Genomic DNA, 14552 nt, shown 5'->3' on the forward strand with positions numbered 1-14552 from the left:
CAAATGGTTGCAATGGCTGGAGCTGTGCTGATCTGAAGCCAGGAGCCAGGATCTTCTTCTGGGTCTCCCACATGGGTACAGGAGCCCAAGCACTTGGGCCATGTTCCATTCCACTGCTTTCCCAGGCTCATAGCAGAGTCAGATTGGAAGAGGCGCAGCTGGGACGTGAACCGGTGCCCATATGGGATGTCAATGCTGCAGGCAGGCAGAGGCTTAGCCTGCTAAGCCACAGCGCTGGCCCCTCCTATCCCCTTTTCATTTTGCAACTCCTGTTAACTGTAATTTTGCATTTGAGTTGTTGGAGTTGAGGATATTTGCATTCTCTGATTTCATTCAGGTCTTGTGTGCTTTACCAGTGTCGATTGTGCAACTGGGAAATAAAAACAGATTGTCAGCTCGTATCTAATCCAGCTGTGTTCTATCATTTCATTTTTCTTTTGTCTCCCCACCCCTCCCACCCTCAGAACATCTGCCTCTAATGTTTCTTAAGTGTTTGCATTATCCCAGTGTTGTGGGATGTCTATGGCACCTCTCCAGGTGTTTCTTCCCAAGGTTTCTTTCCTGGAGCCTCTGTCATTTGATTGGATTGATTTCTCTCCAAGCCTGCTGTTTAGTTTTTACACTGGAGCCTCTGAATGCCAGCAGGTGGTAGCTGACTTAGTGTGGAGGGCGGCCTTATCTCAGTAACTAACTAGTTCTCTTCATTTGGTCTTTTACTTTTTAAAATATTTTATTTATTTACTTGAATCGAAGAGTCACAGAGAGAGAGAAGGAGAGACAGAGAGGTCTTCCATCCACTGGTTCACTCCCCAGATGGCTGCAATGGCTGGAGCTGGGCCGATTCGAAGCCAGGAGCCAGAAGCTTCTTTTGGATCTCCCATGTGAGTGCAGAGGCCCAAGGACTTGGACCATCTTCCACTGCTTTCCCAGGTGTATTAGCAGGGAGCTGGATGGGAAGTGAAGCAGCCAGGACTGGCACTGGTGCCCATATAGGATGGTGGCATTGCAAGCAGTGGCTTAACACACTAGACCCCTCATTTGGCCTTTTTAACAAAGGATTTCCTTTCCTTCCCCTTTTCTTTCCATCACCTCTTCCCCTCTCTTCTCTTCTCACCTTTCCCTTCCTTCCCTCTTCTTCCTGGAGTTGGGGTAGAGAGTGAGTGGGAAGAGTGTGCTTAGCCCAAGGTATTGAATGCAACGTTTACTGTTTCATAGCCGGATTGTCGGTTAAGTGCTCTGTTTTAGGGCCTGCCTATCTTTCTCACCCGTGTGCTGCTGGATTCTTGTGTGTTCTGAGCCTCTCTGGGGGCATGCAGGCTAGGCTGTCTTTCTCTTAAACTTCTGTCTGCTCTATGCGCCTTGGGTCAGGGCTTCATCAGCCCCACTTCTTCCGCTTTCCACTCCCCAGAAATTTGATGGCATCTCTCCAGTGCTGACCTTGTCCTTTGCAGCCTCTTTGATTTACTTCCTTTATTCTCCTGTTAATGGAGTCCGGGTTTCACAATTGCTCCTACTGCCATCTTGAACATAATGTTCCCAAGAGACTTTTCAAGTGCCCATACAGCCCAGGGCCTCTGCTGCCTTTTGCCCTGCCAGCCCTGCCTGCTTTCCCATGCCTTTGTCATCACTGGGTCCCTTTGTGCAACTCCCTGGTGAGGCTGCTTCCTTGAATTCTCAGCTCTGCTTATATTATCAGACCAACGTAGCCGATCCAGCTTGACATAAAGAAGGTTGCATTTAAACCTCTCGGGGCTTCCTTCCCTGGGGATCATCAGAAATCGTCTTGCAGGGCTGTGGCCCTGGTCCTAGTGCTCATCTGCTCCCAGGTGAGCCTGTGTGTCATAGCTTCTTCTGCCCCAGACTCCAGACTTAGCTTCTGCTGTGTTCCTATTCCTAGCAACTTTGGGGTAGCCTATTCTCTCGCCTGTTGTACCTCTTGTGGGCTGGCCATGGCTAGCATGTTCCAGCCACCACCTCAGAGTCCCTATGACTGTGTAAAGTCTGCCTCCTGGGGACCTCACAGCCTTCCGGGAATCCAGATTCAAACTGCCGCCTGCCTCTCCCCTGGGGTGGCCACTGTTTGGAGCACTTCCTGTTCTTCTGGTGACCTCCCTCTGTCAGCTCAGTCTGCTTCCCAACTGTGCTCTGATGGCCACCTTTGCTTTGTTGGGCCCCTGTTTTTCTCCCTCCCTGCCCACTGGGGCTGCTAGGAGGTACACAGCAAACACTCTGTATACCTGGTGTTCATTCATCCCGCTCTGCTGTGCGCTGAATGCACATGTAGATTTCCCTACCTCCAGCGGGTGGTATTAGGAGGTAGGGTCCTCATGAGTGGGATTAATGTCCCTGTAAAATAGGTCCAGACAGCTTGGTTATCCCTCTCATTATGTGAGGATGCAATGAGAAGACTCCACCTATGAACCAGGAAATGGGCCCACACCAAACACTGAGCCTGCTGCATCCTTAATCTTGAACATCCCAGCCTGTAGCACTGTGCAAAATAAATTTTCCTCATTTAAAGGCTGCTTAGCTTGTGGTATTTTGTTACAGCAGCCCAAACAGATGGAGACACCCTCAACCCTACCCACCCTATAACCTCTTCGGTCTCAATGCAATATCATTCCTAAGAGGGTGGAGATTATTTTTGGGCTGAAAAACAAAACAAAACAAAACAAAACCTTCTTACTACTCTTATGTGCAGATACTTGCAGGTAGTCCACAAATAGACATTCCGTACATCTGTGGCATTCAAATGTCACAGGAGGGCGCAGCCTTGGAGGGACAAGTCATAATGAAAGAGAGGTTGAAAAACACTGCTCTAGTCTTTTTTTTATTTAGGCTTTTTTTTTTTATTTAGGCTTAATGCATCACTAAATAAAGAGTTGAACAAGTAAAAAGTAAAACATTCTTCCTAGTTTGGTGAGAATATAGACAAGGGCAAGAAAAAATAATCAAATGAAAACATGACCATTTCACTCATATACAGAAAATTTTAAAATAATCGCAGATCATTAGGACTATAGTAGTATATCATTCTTAACCATTGATTTGACAAAGATATAAAACAAAGTTTGGCAAAACTATATTTACAGCAATACTGATACACATGTGTTTTTCTTTTTTGGTTTTTGTTTTTTGATTTTTTAAAAATTTTGGCTCCCACATGTAAAGAAGAACATGTGGTATTTGTCTTTCTGTGTCTGGCTTATTTCAGAGTTTTCTTTCTTGTTTTCCTGTTTTTCAGTACTACACCTTATCTCTGTCCTGTAGTTAGTGAAAATGGATTACTCTGTGCTTTTACTCATTCTGTGTAGGTATCATCCCCAACAGAATAGAAGTCCTTAAAGAGCATCTTTACTCACCTCCACCTAGGTTTACAGTTTTTTAAGATTTATTTATTTACTTGAAAGTTAGAGTTACACAGAAAGAAGGAGAGGCAGAGACAGAGAGAGATCTTCCATTCACTGGTTCACTCCCCAGATGGCCACAGCGGCCGGAGCTTTGCTGATCTGAAGCCAGGAGCCAGAAGCCAGAAGCCAGGAGCTTCTTTTGGGTCTCTTACATGGGTGCAGGGGCACAAGGACTCCTGCTTTCCCAGGCCATAGCAGAAAGCTGGATCAGAAGTGGAGCAGTTGGGACTTGAGCCAGCATCCATGTGGAATGCTGGCACTGCAGGTGGTGGCTTTACACACTAAACCACAGCACTGGCCCCATGAATCAATTATTTCTGATTTTAAAACCAAGTCCTAGCATATATTTATAGAATAAATTTTGTTGATGGTATAAATAGACTAATGTGATTTTTCAAAATGTATCTCTTTGTCTTCCTAATTAAAATAATGATCACATTTGTCATCAAGAAGAACACACTGTTATATAGATATGAGCCAAAAACTCTATGGAAACCATAGATTATGGTACTCTTATTTCTCCTTTTTAAAATAATGATCATGGGGCCAGTTCTGTGGTGTAGTGCATAAAGTCACTGCCTGGAGGGCCAGCATCCCATATGGGTGCCCGTTTAAGACCTGGGTGCTCCATTTCTGATCCAGCTCTCTGCTGTGGCCTGGGAAAGCAGTAGAAGATGGCCCAAGTCCTTGGGTCACTGCACCTGCATGGGAGACCTGGAGGAAGCTCCTGGCTCCTGGCTTCGGTTTGGTGCAGCTCTGACCATTGCAGTCATCTGAGGAGTGGACCAGCAAACAGAACACCTCTCTCTCTGCCTCTGCCTCTCTGTACCTCTGCCTTTCAAATGAATTAATAAATATTTTAAAAAATGATCATAACAGCTTCTCTGGAGTTACTGGTTAGGGCCAATCAGAATTTTAGAGATCAGAAGAAACTCAAGAAATGTCAGACAGTAGTTGAAGCTGAAACTTTTTGTAGAAAGAATTGACCTCTGCTTACGAGTAGCCTCTGGTCCAGTGGTAAACCTGCTCTGATGTCCTTACCCAACAGCATCTTGGGTATGGAACTTGCTGGATTGGGTTGAGGATGAAGCTGGCATACTTATGGGGGGTAGGAAGAAGGGGAGAGGAAAATAGAGGGGCAATAATGATTCAGCTTTAATAAACTCTTGTAGAATTTTCATATGTGAAAACTTAGGGCAAAATGATTTTTCATATAGTAGTTAGGTTTTTTTTTTATAATTTAAAAAATTAAAGTTGTGTTTTTCTTATATATTGGATAGGGATGCCCACCAAAACTTTTTCAGTGCTAGGATGTTAAAGATCTTTATCTCACCTGGGGAACTTGAAGATCCGGGTCTTAATTGGAGGAACCTGGAGGATGGTCTTAGGGGAAAGGGTTCTGGACAGGGAAATTCTAGGAGGAAGAAACAGGGATGTGACAGGGTTCTAGAAATCCCTCTGCTAATGTGGGTGCTGTAGGGCAGGAGCTACATAATAGGTCTCATTAGGGTAAGGAGTAAGAGAAGGGCTGGTAAACCCAGGTAATGGACTGTGAGCAGGACAGTTGATTCTCTGACAATTTCCTCATGTGTTGAGTGACAGAACATGGTACTTCATTGAGAATTACATGGGTGAATGATTGTGATGAAAAAAATCACTGTGACAGTACACCTGACTGAGGACTTGCTCAAGCATGGGTGTTTTTCTGTCCTTACCCTCCAGTGCCATAACAGACATGTAGAAAGCATGTGATCAATATTTACCGAATAGTAAATGGGGCACTGCTGGGAGAATGAGTTATACCACTCTTGAGTAATGAATGACGCAGGATGATGAGACGATCCTGAATCCAGTGGCTCTTTTGCAAACTATTACTTTAAGTGAAATAACTTGTAATTCATGCTTGCTATGTTCTGTTCTTGTACGTACGTGAAAAGGAGAGCTCCTGCTGCTTTCCTGATTTTCACTGTTGCTACTGCTGCTGATGACGCACTGGGAAGAGTGAAGAGCTCCTTCCCCGTCCCAGCCAGGGGCCGGCCCTGAGAGGAAAGGCTGGCTTCGAGTAGAGAAGATGAGGGAAGGCATGGGGGGACCCTTCTCAGAGATTGGCTGGGATACCCCTCCTATTTCCCCAGAGTGCCTCGGGAGGGCCTTTGAAGGGAAAGTGGGTGGAGTAGTAGGGGCTGAAGATTGTGGGTGTTCTGGGGCTTGCCTGTCAAAAGAGCCACCCAAACATGCACCCTTCAGGAGAGTACATTGGATTGATCATTACCTAAGCTCTTAAGACTTCTTTTTAATTTTTTTTTAATTGTGCAGACCCCAGATTTTTTTTTTCCTTTTAACCTTTAAAAATTTTATTTATTTATTTATTTATTTTCCTTTTACTTGAAAGGGAGGGAGGAGAGAGAGCGAGAGCAAGAGCGAGAGATCTTACTGGAGTCATCACCTGCTGCTTCCCAGGCTGTGCATTGTAGGAAAGTGGAATGGGACGTGGAACTAGGACCTGAACGAGGCTTTCTGATATAGAATGAGGGCATCTCAAGTGATGTATTAGCTTCTGCACCAAATGCCTCCCCAGTACCATATTTCTTGTGCCATTTCAAAGGAGGGGAAGTAACTCACAAAGCATGATGAAGTTTGGAATTATTACCAACTTGGAAGTTTAGGAATTTAGGTTCAGAATTAATATTTTTTAAGAAAAAGAGAATAAGGTGAAATTTCTGCATTTTAATTTTGTGAGGCTAATTTAAGTCCTCTATAGTTTTCAGTTCGGTTGATCAGTAGCTGAAGCTGGACATAAAAGAAAGGTTTGAAGAATTTATTTTTTATTTTTTTAAACTTTTATTTAATAAATATAAATTTCCAAGGTACAGCTTATGGATTACAGTGGCTCCCCCCCCCCATATCTTCCCTCCCACCCGCAACCCTCCCCTTTCCTGCTCCCTCTCCCATTCCATTCACATCAAGATTCATTTTCAATTCTCTTTATATACAGAAGAGCAATTTAGTATATATTAAGTAAAGATTTCAACAGTTTGCACCCACACAGAACATGAAGTATAAAATACTATTTGAGTACTAGTTATAGCATTAATTCACATTGTACAGCATATTAAGGACAGAGATCCTACATGGGGAGTAACTGTACAGTGACTCCTGTTGTTGACTTAACAATTGAAACTCTTGTTTATGGCATCAGTAATCACCCTAGGCTCTTGTCATGAGTTGCCAAGGCTATGGAAGCCTTCTGAGTTCTCCAACTCCAATCTTATTTAGACAAGGTCATAGTCAAAGTGGAAGTTCTCTCCTCCCTTCAGAGAAAGGTACCTCCTTCTTTGATGGCCCGTTTTTTCCACTGGGATCTCACTGGCAGAGATCTTTCATAGCTCTGTAAATTTATTTATTTATTTATTTATTTTTAAAGATTTATTTATTTTTTACAGGCAGAGTGGATAGTGAGAGAGAGAGAGACAGAGAGAAAGGTCTTCCTTTTTGCTGTTGGTTCACCCTCCAATGGCTGCTGCGGCCGGCGCATCTCGCTGATCCGAAGCCAGGAGCCAGGTGCTTCTCCTGGTCTCCCATGCGGGTGCAGGGCCCAAGGACTTGGGCCATCCTCCACTGCCTTCCCGGGCCATAGCAGAGAGCTGGCCTGGAAGAAGGGCAACCAGGATAGAGTCCGGCGCCCCAACCGGGACTAGAACCCGGTGTGCCGGCACCGCAAGGCGGAGGATTAGCCTGTTAAGCCACGGCGCCGGCCTAGCTCTGTAAATTTATGATTTATAATTTTTAATTTTTATTAATATAAAGAGAATAGATTTCATGTAGTTCATACATACAATTCTAAGAAGATAAACATATTTCCCTCCCTCTCTCTCTCCAAAATTTATAGTTTTAAGTTGTATATTTACAGATGAAGTTCTCAGGAAGTCTGTTGCTATATTCATGTGAGTTATTACTGAGGCAGAATAGGTAATAGTGATTTGAATGCCTGTGGTAGTGATTTGCTAGGTGGATCACTTGAAGGGCAGCTCTGAAATACTCCCTTTCCCTTGTTGCCTTCTATCAGCTATAGCAGCAAAGGCCTTGCCACCCCCCAGTCTACCTCATGGGAACTGGCAATAGGGTACTGGCCCAAGTCCCTCACGAAGCGGTCTCCCTGTCCTTCCCTTCCACGACCCTACCTCACCTTTCTCCACTCAAACCATGATAGTCACATATATAATATCAAAATGCAATTGCAATCAAATTAGCCAAATATAAGCAATGGTTTATATTTACAAGAGACACAGTTTAGAGAACTCATAGGTTCCATTGATGTATGTGCTGAGACAGAGCCTGATCCATAGTCGTTCCCAATGATTCCCTGTGAAATAAATGAGCTGTTTTACTTGTGTGTTCTGTATGGCCTCTGCATAGAGCACACAGGAGGCAGCATGGAATAGTGTGATGAGAGGGCCTTTGCCATCCGAGGAACTCAGACTTAAATTTGGATCCCAGCACTTACTCTTCAATGTTGTGCAAATCACTTATCATTAGGATGGTGTTAATAGTAACTATTGTGTAGAATGTCTGTAAAGATTAAATGAGAAAACATATGTAGCAATTCAACAACATGTTCCACTAAGAATATAGCCATTAAAAATGACTATTGTTATTGTTTTGAAAGGGAGAGAGAGAGAGAGAGAGAGAGAGAGAGAGAGAGAGAGAGAGAGAAAGCATCTCCTATCCTCTGGTTCACTCTCCAAATGCCTGCAATGATTTGGGCTGGATTAGGGAGGAGTTGGGAGCCAAGAACTAAATCCAGGTCTTTCATCTGGGTATCAGGGACCCAACTACTGGGTTCACCATCTGCTGCCTCTTGGGGTGTGAATTCTCAGAAAGCTGGAATCAGGAGCCGAGCTAGAACCTGAACCCAGGTACACGGATATGGGATATAGGCATTCCAAGTGGTATCTTAACCTCTATGCCAAATACCTGCCATACAAATGTAGCATTTACACACAAAACATATTTTAAGATAACTCCAGCTACTGTTATAGATAAACTCAAAATTCTCAGATATTTAACTGTATAAAATCTATTTCTTACTTATTTCAACATTTTTCTGTGTGGGTGGCATTTCATGTGATCCTTCAATTTCAAGGCTTTGTTCCCGTCTATGACATTGGGGTAGTCTCCATTCTGCCAGTGGATGGGGAAAGAGAAAGCAGGGTGAGGTCTGGGAAGTTTTATTGGTGTTCATCCTTTCCTCCAGGTTCCACTGGCTGGAACTCTGCTGTGGACACTGCCATAGAGAAGGCTAGTTAAAGTAATTGCGCTGTGTGCTCAGAAGAGAAATCGTGTTTGCTGAGGAACTGGTCAGTTTCTGCTACAGTTTTTTTTTTTCTCCTCCCCTTCTATTTTTCTCTCCTTTAAAAAATCCAGGATATCTAAAACTCACTATTAATAATGACTAAACATAATGCTACTTTTCCCCTAGGGCCTAATTTATGTAGCTATTTCTTGTACATAGCAAGCCATTTTTGGTACTTGATTAGGCAGTAGTATGTCGGAGGCCACCCGACAAACCACATGGAAACACGCAGCACTCAGTCAATTCATCACCACGTTTATTGCCTCATCGCGTTCCAGGCCAAAGTAGGGGGCCCGGCGAGAGGGACTGAAGGCAGTCTCCCTGAAGAAACTCTTCAGCCTCCAGCCCCGAGCACACAGAAAGACAAGGATATATACCCCAGACCCCATACAGATAACATTCATTGTGTGCAATCATGCATAGCACAGGAATAGAGCAAGTTTACAAAGTAGCAATGGTCAGGGTACAAGCTCTGCAGATAGAGCAAAGAACATCATAAACCTTCATCAGAAGTCACATCCTGCCTGCAGGAATATGGGACGAAAAGTCTTGGAAACAGGATTAGATAAGGGACAGCCTCAGCCTGCTGCATCTCATGTCAGGCCAGGGCCACTGGCCCCGACAGTAGTACAAAGTTAACATAAAAAATCTTGAAGAAGATGAGAGAGAGAGAGGGAAAGAGGGAGGAAGAAAGGATGGAAAGGCTAGGGAGAGAGAAAGACACACACACGCACACACTCACAGAAAGAGAGAGAGAGAGAATATTTTTTAATGGTAGGGGAACAGGAAAATAAGCACTCATTCATTCCTGACAAAAAGAATAAATTATTACAACTCTTCTTCTGAGAAATTTTATTTAAAATATTTATACTCTCAGAAATAATAATTCTATATTGGGAAATGACATAAGGGAATCCTCTGAAATACAGATAAAATCCTTATAATCCTTATGCATGAAAAAGGTTAACCATAATATTATTTATAGTAGCAAATAATTGGAAGCAATCTAAATGAAAACTCTAGAGGAATGGTTAAATAACTTAGAGTACAAACATAATGATATGTTGCACAACAATTAGATTCACAATTTCTGAAGATTTTAATAACATAAAATACTATGATAAATATTAAATGATAAAAATAGAACATAAAATTTTAGAGACAACATAGTTCTATTACGCAAAGAAAATATTCAAGACAGATGTAGACATTACTCACAAGTTTATCTAAAGTAGAATGGATAAGTTAAATGATTCATTTCCTACAATGGAATATCATACAGCAATGAAAATATGTGAACTCCAGCTACATCTGACATTATGGATTAGTCTTACATATACACTGTTGAAGGAAAGAATCAAGATGTAAAATATGTGTTTAATTTATATAAAATTAAAAAACAGACAAAATTGACATTTTTCATGGCATATACTCAAGTAATAAAATTATACTGAAAAGCAAGAGAAATAATGATCATAAAAGTCAAGTTGGTGGTCATTTGTGAGTGGAAGAAGAAGGTATTGATGAGGATTTCTGAGGTGATGGTAATGGTTCTAGTCCATTCCTGCTGCTATAACAAAATATCTTAGCCTACTTAATTTTTTTTTTTCATTTTAAACAAGAAGTTTATTTAAACAACAAGACACTTGACTTGAAGGGAAAACTATCTAGGATTCATTTTTTAAGAGTAATTTACTCCTACTTAAAGACAGATTGCCCTACATGTAACAGCTACGTACAAAAAAGTTATAAAATTGTCCTTGGTTTTACAATGATAAATGAAAAATATTAAAATTCTCCAATCAAACAAGGTATGCAAGGATTTTTATGTTTTTTTTTTTTTGTTAAAACAGTGAGAGCAAAATAACTTACTGGAATATAAAGATAAGAGCTGAATGAGCATGTAATCATAACCTCTACTCTACCACCAATGGCTCTACTCCCAACCTGTGTGTACTGATGGTCCTCTTCCCCACTTAATGCTGTATAATTGTTCAGACCTGGTTAAGGCCACTCTTAGGATCATTGGTTACTATCCTCAACCTGTCTTTTATGACCTTGTCTAAATATGATCAGAGTCGGGGAACTTGGAAGGCTTCCATAGCCTTGGCAACTCATGACGACAGCCTAGGATGGTTACTGGCGCCATAAACTAGAGTGTCAATTTGTTGGGTCAACAACAGGAGCCACTGTGCGCTTGCTCCTGATGTGGGATCTCTGTCCTTAATGTACTGTACATTTTGATTTAATGCTATAACTAGTACTCAAACAGTATGTTTCACTTTGTGTTTCTATGTGGGTGCAAACTGTTGAAGTATTTATACTAAATTGATCTTCTGTATATAAATAGAATTGAAAATGAATCTTGATGTGAATGGAAAGGGAGAGGGAGCGGGAGAGGGGAGGGTTGCGGGTGGGAGGGAAATTATGGGAAGGGGAAGCCATTGTAATCCATAACCTGTATACTGGAAATTTATATTAATTAAATAAAAGTTAAAAAAAAAACAAAAAACAGTGAGAGCAAAATAACTTACTGGAATATAAAGATAAGAGCTGAATGAGCATGCCACTCATGGAGAAAGGGGGTATTTTCACAGAACCAGGATTTTCCCCATTCCATCTCCATTTGATGTCAATCAAAACACACCATTGGCCATTTAGTTTAAAAAAAAAAAGAGAGAGAAAGAAAAGAAAAAATGCAATATGCTTGTGCACATACACTAGTTACTTTATGTACAATAAAGGAATGGGGAAGGGGAAATGAAAGAGTAGAGAAAACTATGCTGCAGTAGTCAGGATGTGATGGAACCAATCGCAGTTTTCAGATTGAGAATGTGTCCTTGGTCTGTAAGGACAGAGTTCTGGAGTAAAGCAGCGGGTTCCCTTTTCAGTAGACACCGCCCGTCTGCTGCTGGAACACATCAATCGTATCTTCGTCCTCCATTTCCAACTGTGCAGGTGTGTCTGATTCATTGATTGGCTGCCCGTCAAATCGGAATCTGATCTGCCTCATTGACAAACCCTGTCGTTCACAATAGGCTTTCATTAGTTTACGAAGTGGTGTATGCCTCTTAATCTTAAACTGCACCACAGAACCATCCTGCCCCGCCACCTTCAAATTAATATGATCGTTGTTCTCAGTCTTGACTCCTTCCTTGGGCTTTTTGTCGGCCACGGCGAGCGCCGGAGTCTCCTCAGCTGCCGCTTCACAAAAGAGGTACCAGGTCCGCACCGAAGGAGCACACAAGCAGCACCAGGAGCGGCAGAAGAAGGAGGCGGCGGCGGTGGAGGAAGGAGAGGGCGCGCGCACAGCCTACTTAATTTATTAACAGAAATCTATTACTCATAGGTCTGGAGACTGGGAAGTGCAAGATCAAGGTGCCAGCAGATTTAGTATCTGGAGAGGGCTTGCTTTCTCCATTGTGGATGGGGTCTTCTGGCTGTGTCCTCATGTGGCAGAAAGAATGAATGAGCTCCCTAGTTCTCCCTCTTTTTTTTTTTTTTTTAAAGATTTTATTTATTTATTTGAGAGGTAGAGTTAAAGAGAGAGGGAGAGATGAAGAGAAAGATCTTCCATTGGTTGGTTCACTCCTCAAATGACCTCAATGGCCAGGGTGGGGCCAGGCTAGAACCAGGAGCCAGGAGCTTCTTCCGGGTCTCCCACACAGGTGCAGGGGCCCAAGTACTTGGGCCATCTTCCACTGCTTTCAGGGCGCTGTCTCCATTCATGAGATGTGCCAGTCTGCTTTTCATTACTTTAATTAAAGTACCCATGAGGAGTTTCTTTGGAAAGGAAAAACGGTATTGCAGTTGATGGTTACAGTTCAGAGTTGGGCAGCCCCACACTCTGGTGTCCGATGGAAGCTGGGCATGGCAGGTGAGGAGGCACGATCACATGGTGAGGCACGAAGGAGAGAGAGAGGAGCTAGGCTTAACTTGAACTCAAATAACCAGCACTCTTGTGAGAACCACCCTCTTAGGGAACATTCCCAGCAACCCAAACACTTACCACCGGCCCACTTCCTAGCTGCCACAATTCTATCAAATCTCCACCCTTGATCCGTGAACCATTAACAGTTACATGGATTTTGGGGGAGAGAAATCCTGCTTTACTCAATGTGTGAAGTCACTACTCTTATGACTTGGTTACCTCACCAAAGGCTCCATGTTTCTCTCTCTCTCTCTCTCTTTTTTTTTTCTTTCTTTAACAAGATTTATTTATTTGAAAAGGAGAGAGAGAGAAAGGAGAGAGATCTTCCATATGCTGGTTCATTGCCCAAATGGCTGCACCAACCAGACCTGGGCCAGGCTGAAGCCAGAAGCTAGGAACTCCATCTAGATATCCCATGTGAGTGACAGGGGCCCAAGTAATTAAGCAATCTTCTGCTACCTTCCCAGGCACATTAGCAGGAAGCTGGATGGGAAGTGTAGTAGCTGGAACTCAAACTGGCATTCTGATATGCTTAACACACTGCACCACAAGGTCAGCCCCTCTCTCTGCCCTTAATGCTACTTAAAGCTCTTAATACTACTGCATTGGTAGTTAGATTCCAACATACAAATTTTTGGGAGCAATAAACATTCAGAAAATAGCATTTTGCTTACTCCTCAAAATTCTTGTTTTTCTCTCAAGCAAAATACATTCATTCCATCACAACAGCCCTTAAAGTCTTAATTTGTTTCAGCATCAACTCAAAAGTCTAAAATTCTGAGTCTCATCCAATACCTAGATAGATGTGGGTGAGACATCAGGTATGATTCACACCGAGGCAAATTCCCTTCCAGCTGTGAGCGTGTAAAATTAGACAAGTTATGTGCTTTCCAAAATAGTATTGAGACAGGCAAAGGATAGGCATTTCTATTAAAAAGGGAGAACTAGGAAAAAAAGAGTGACAGGGCCTGACCAAATCCCAAATCCAACAAGACTAGCAACATTGAATCTTAAGGGTTGGGAAGAATCTTCTTTGAATCCATGTGCCTTTTAAGACTCTGAGAGGCCCTAGCCCATTGTTTACTGGGCACAGCCTTTACCTTGGTTTTCATGGGCTGCAGTCCCTGTGCAGAGTTGAACGGGGGCTCTCCTGGTCTGTGCTTTTTGGGAACTCTACTATGCATTGTCTTAATAGGACTCTCTGCCATGAGACCTCTCTCTATGTGACTCCATGCCTGGGTTATGCCTGAGTGTCCAGGCAATTCCATCCTTCCAAAGTCTAAGTGGAGATAGCCATACCCTCACAGTTCATGTACTCTGGGTTAGTGGAGATGGCAATTCATGGATGTGGCCAAGTGTTACTGTTTGTGTACCCTATAGAGGGGCAATCACTGCAGCTCACTCTTCATCTGGGCCTGATAGAGCCATGCCTGGGGTGGCTGAGGAGTTCTGTAACAGAACACATGAAATAGAGACTTAGTGCCAGGCAGCAAGTGTCAAAGTCCAATAAACATTTGGACCATAATAGTAATTTTATATTTTTAAAATTTATATTAATTTTATTTGATGGCTACATGGAAGTTTGATATGCAATTATTTATTAAACTCTACATAAATACCAAATACACTTATATGCAGTGCTATATTTTATGATAAACATATTGGGAAGATATTACAAAGAAGGTAAGATAACTAGTGAAAATAATTATATCTTACTGGTAAGGTTATAGTTAAATTTTGTTCCTCTTTATATTTTACTCTGTTCTTTTCAAATGTGTACAATGCATACATCTTCCATTTATCATCAGAGAATGAGTCACCTAAAACCAAGAAAAGAATCATTGCTGAAAATCACATC

At 42.4% G+C, this 14552-nt stretch overlaps 1 protein-coding gene across 1 annotated transcript; it reads right to left on the reverse strand.

Moving 5' to 3' along the window:
• Positions 1–11271: 11271 nt before the first annotated feature.
• LOC133765267 (small ubiquitin-related modifier 2-like) lies at positions 11272–13878 on the reverse strand. Its single transcript, XM_062198895.1, has 2 exons — positions 13795–13878; positions 11272–12076 (listed from the first exon to the last, which is right to left on the reverse strand). The coding sequence occupies exons 1-2, from the start codon at positions 13876–13878 to the stop codon at positions 11651–11653; spliced, it is 510 nt and encodes a 169-aa protein (XP_062054879.1). The 3' UTR covers positions 11272–11650.
• Positions 13879–14552: the final 674 nt, after the last annotated feature.

Source organism: Lepus europaeus, chromosome 8 (assembly GCF_033115175.1).
Source record: "Lepus europaeus isolate LE1 chromosome 8, mLepTim1.pri, whole genome shotgun sequence".
In the NCBI taxonomy this organism is placed as follows: domain Eukaryota; kingdom Metazoa; phylum Chordata; class Mammalia; order Lagomorpha; family Leporidae; genus Lepus; species Lepus europaeus.

Excerpts from the sequence above, each read along its gene's own strand:
- LOC133765267 (XM_062198895.1), bottom strand. The coding sequence starts at position 13,878 with ATGCATAGTAGAGTTCCCAAAAAGCACAGACCAGGAGAGCCCCCGTTC. Across the intron at positions 12,077-13,794 it reads TGCAGCCCATGAAAACCAAG|GCTGTGCGCGCGCCCTCTCC; the intron begins GTAAAGGCTGTG and ends TAAATTAAGTAG.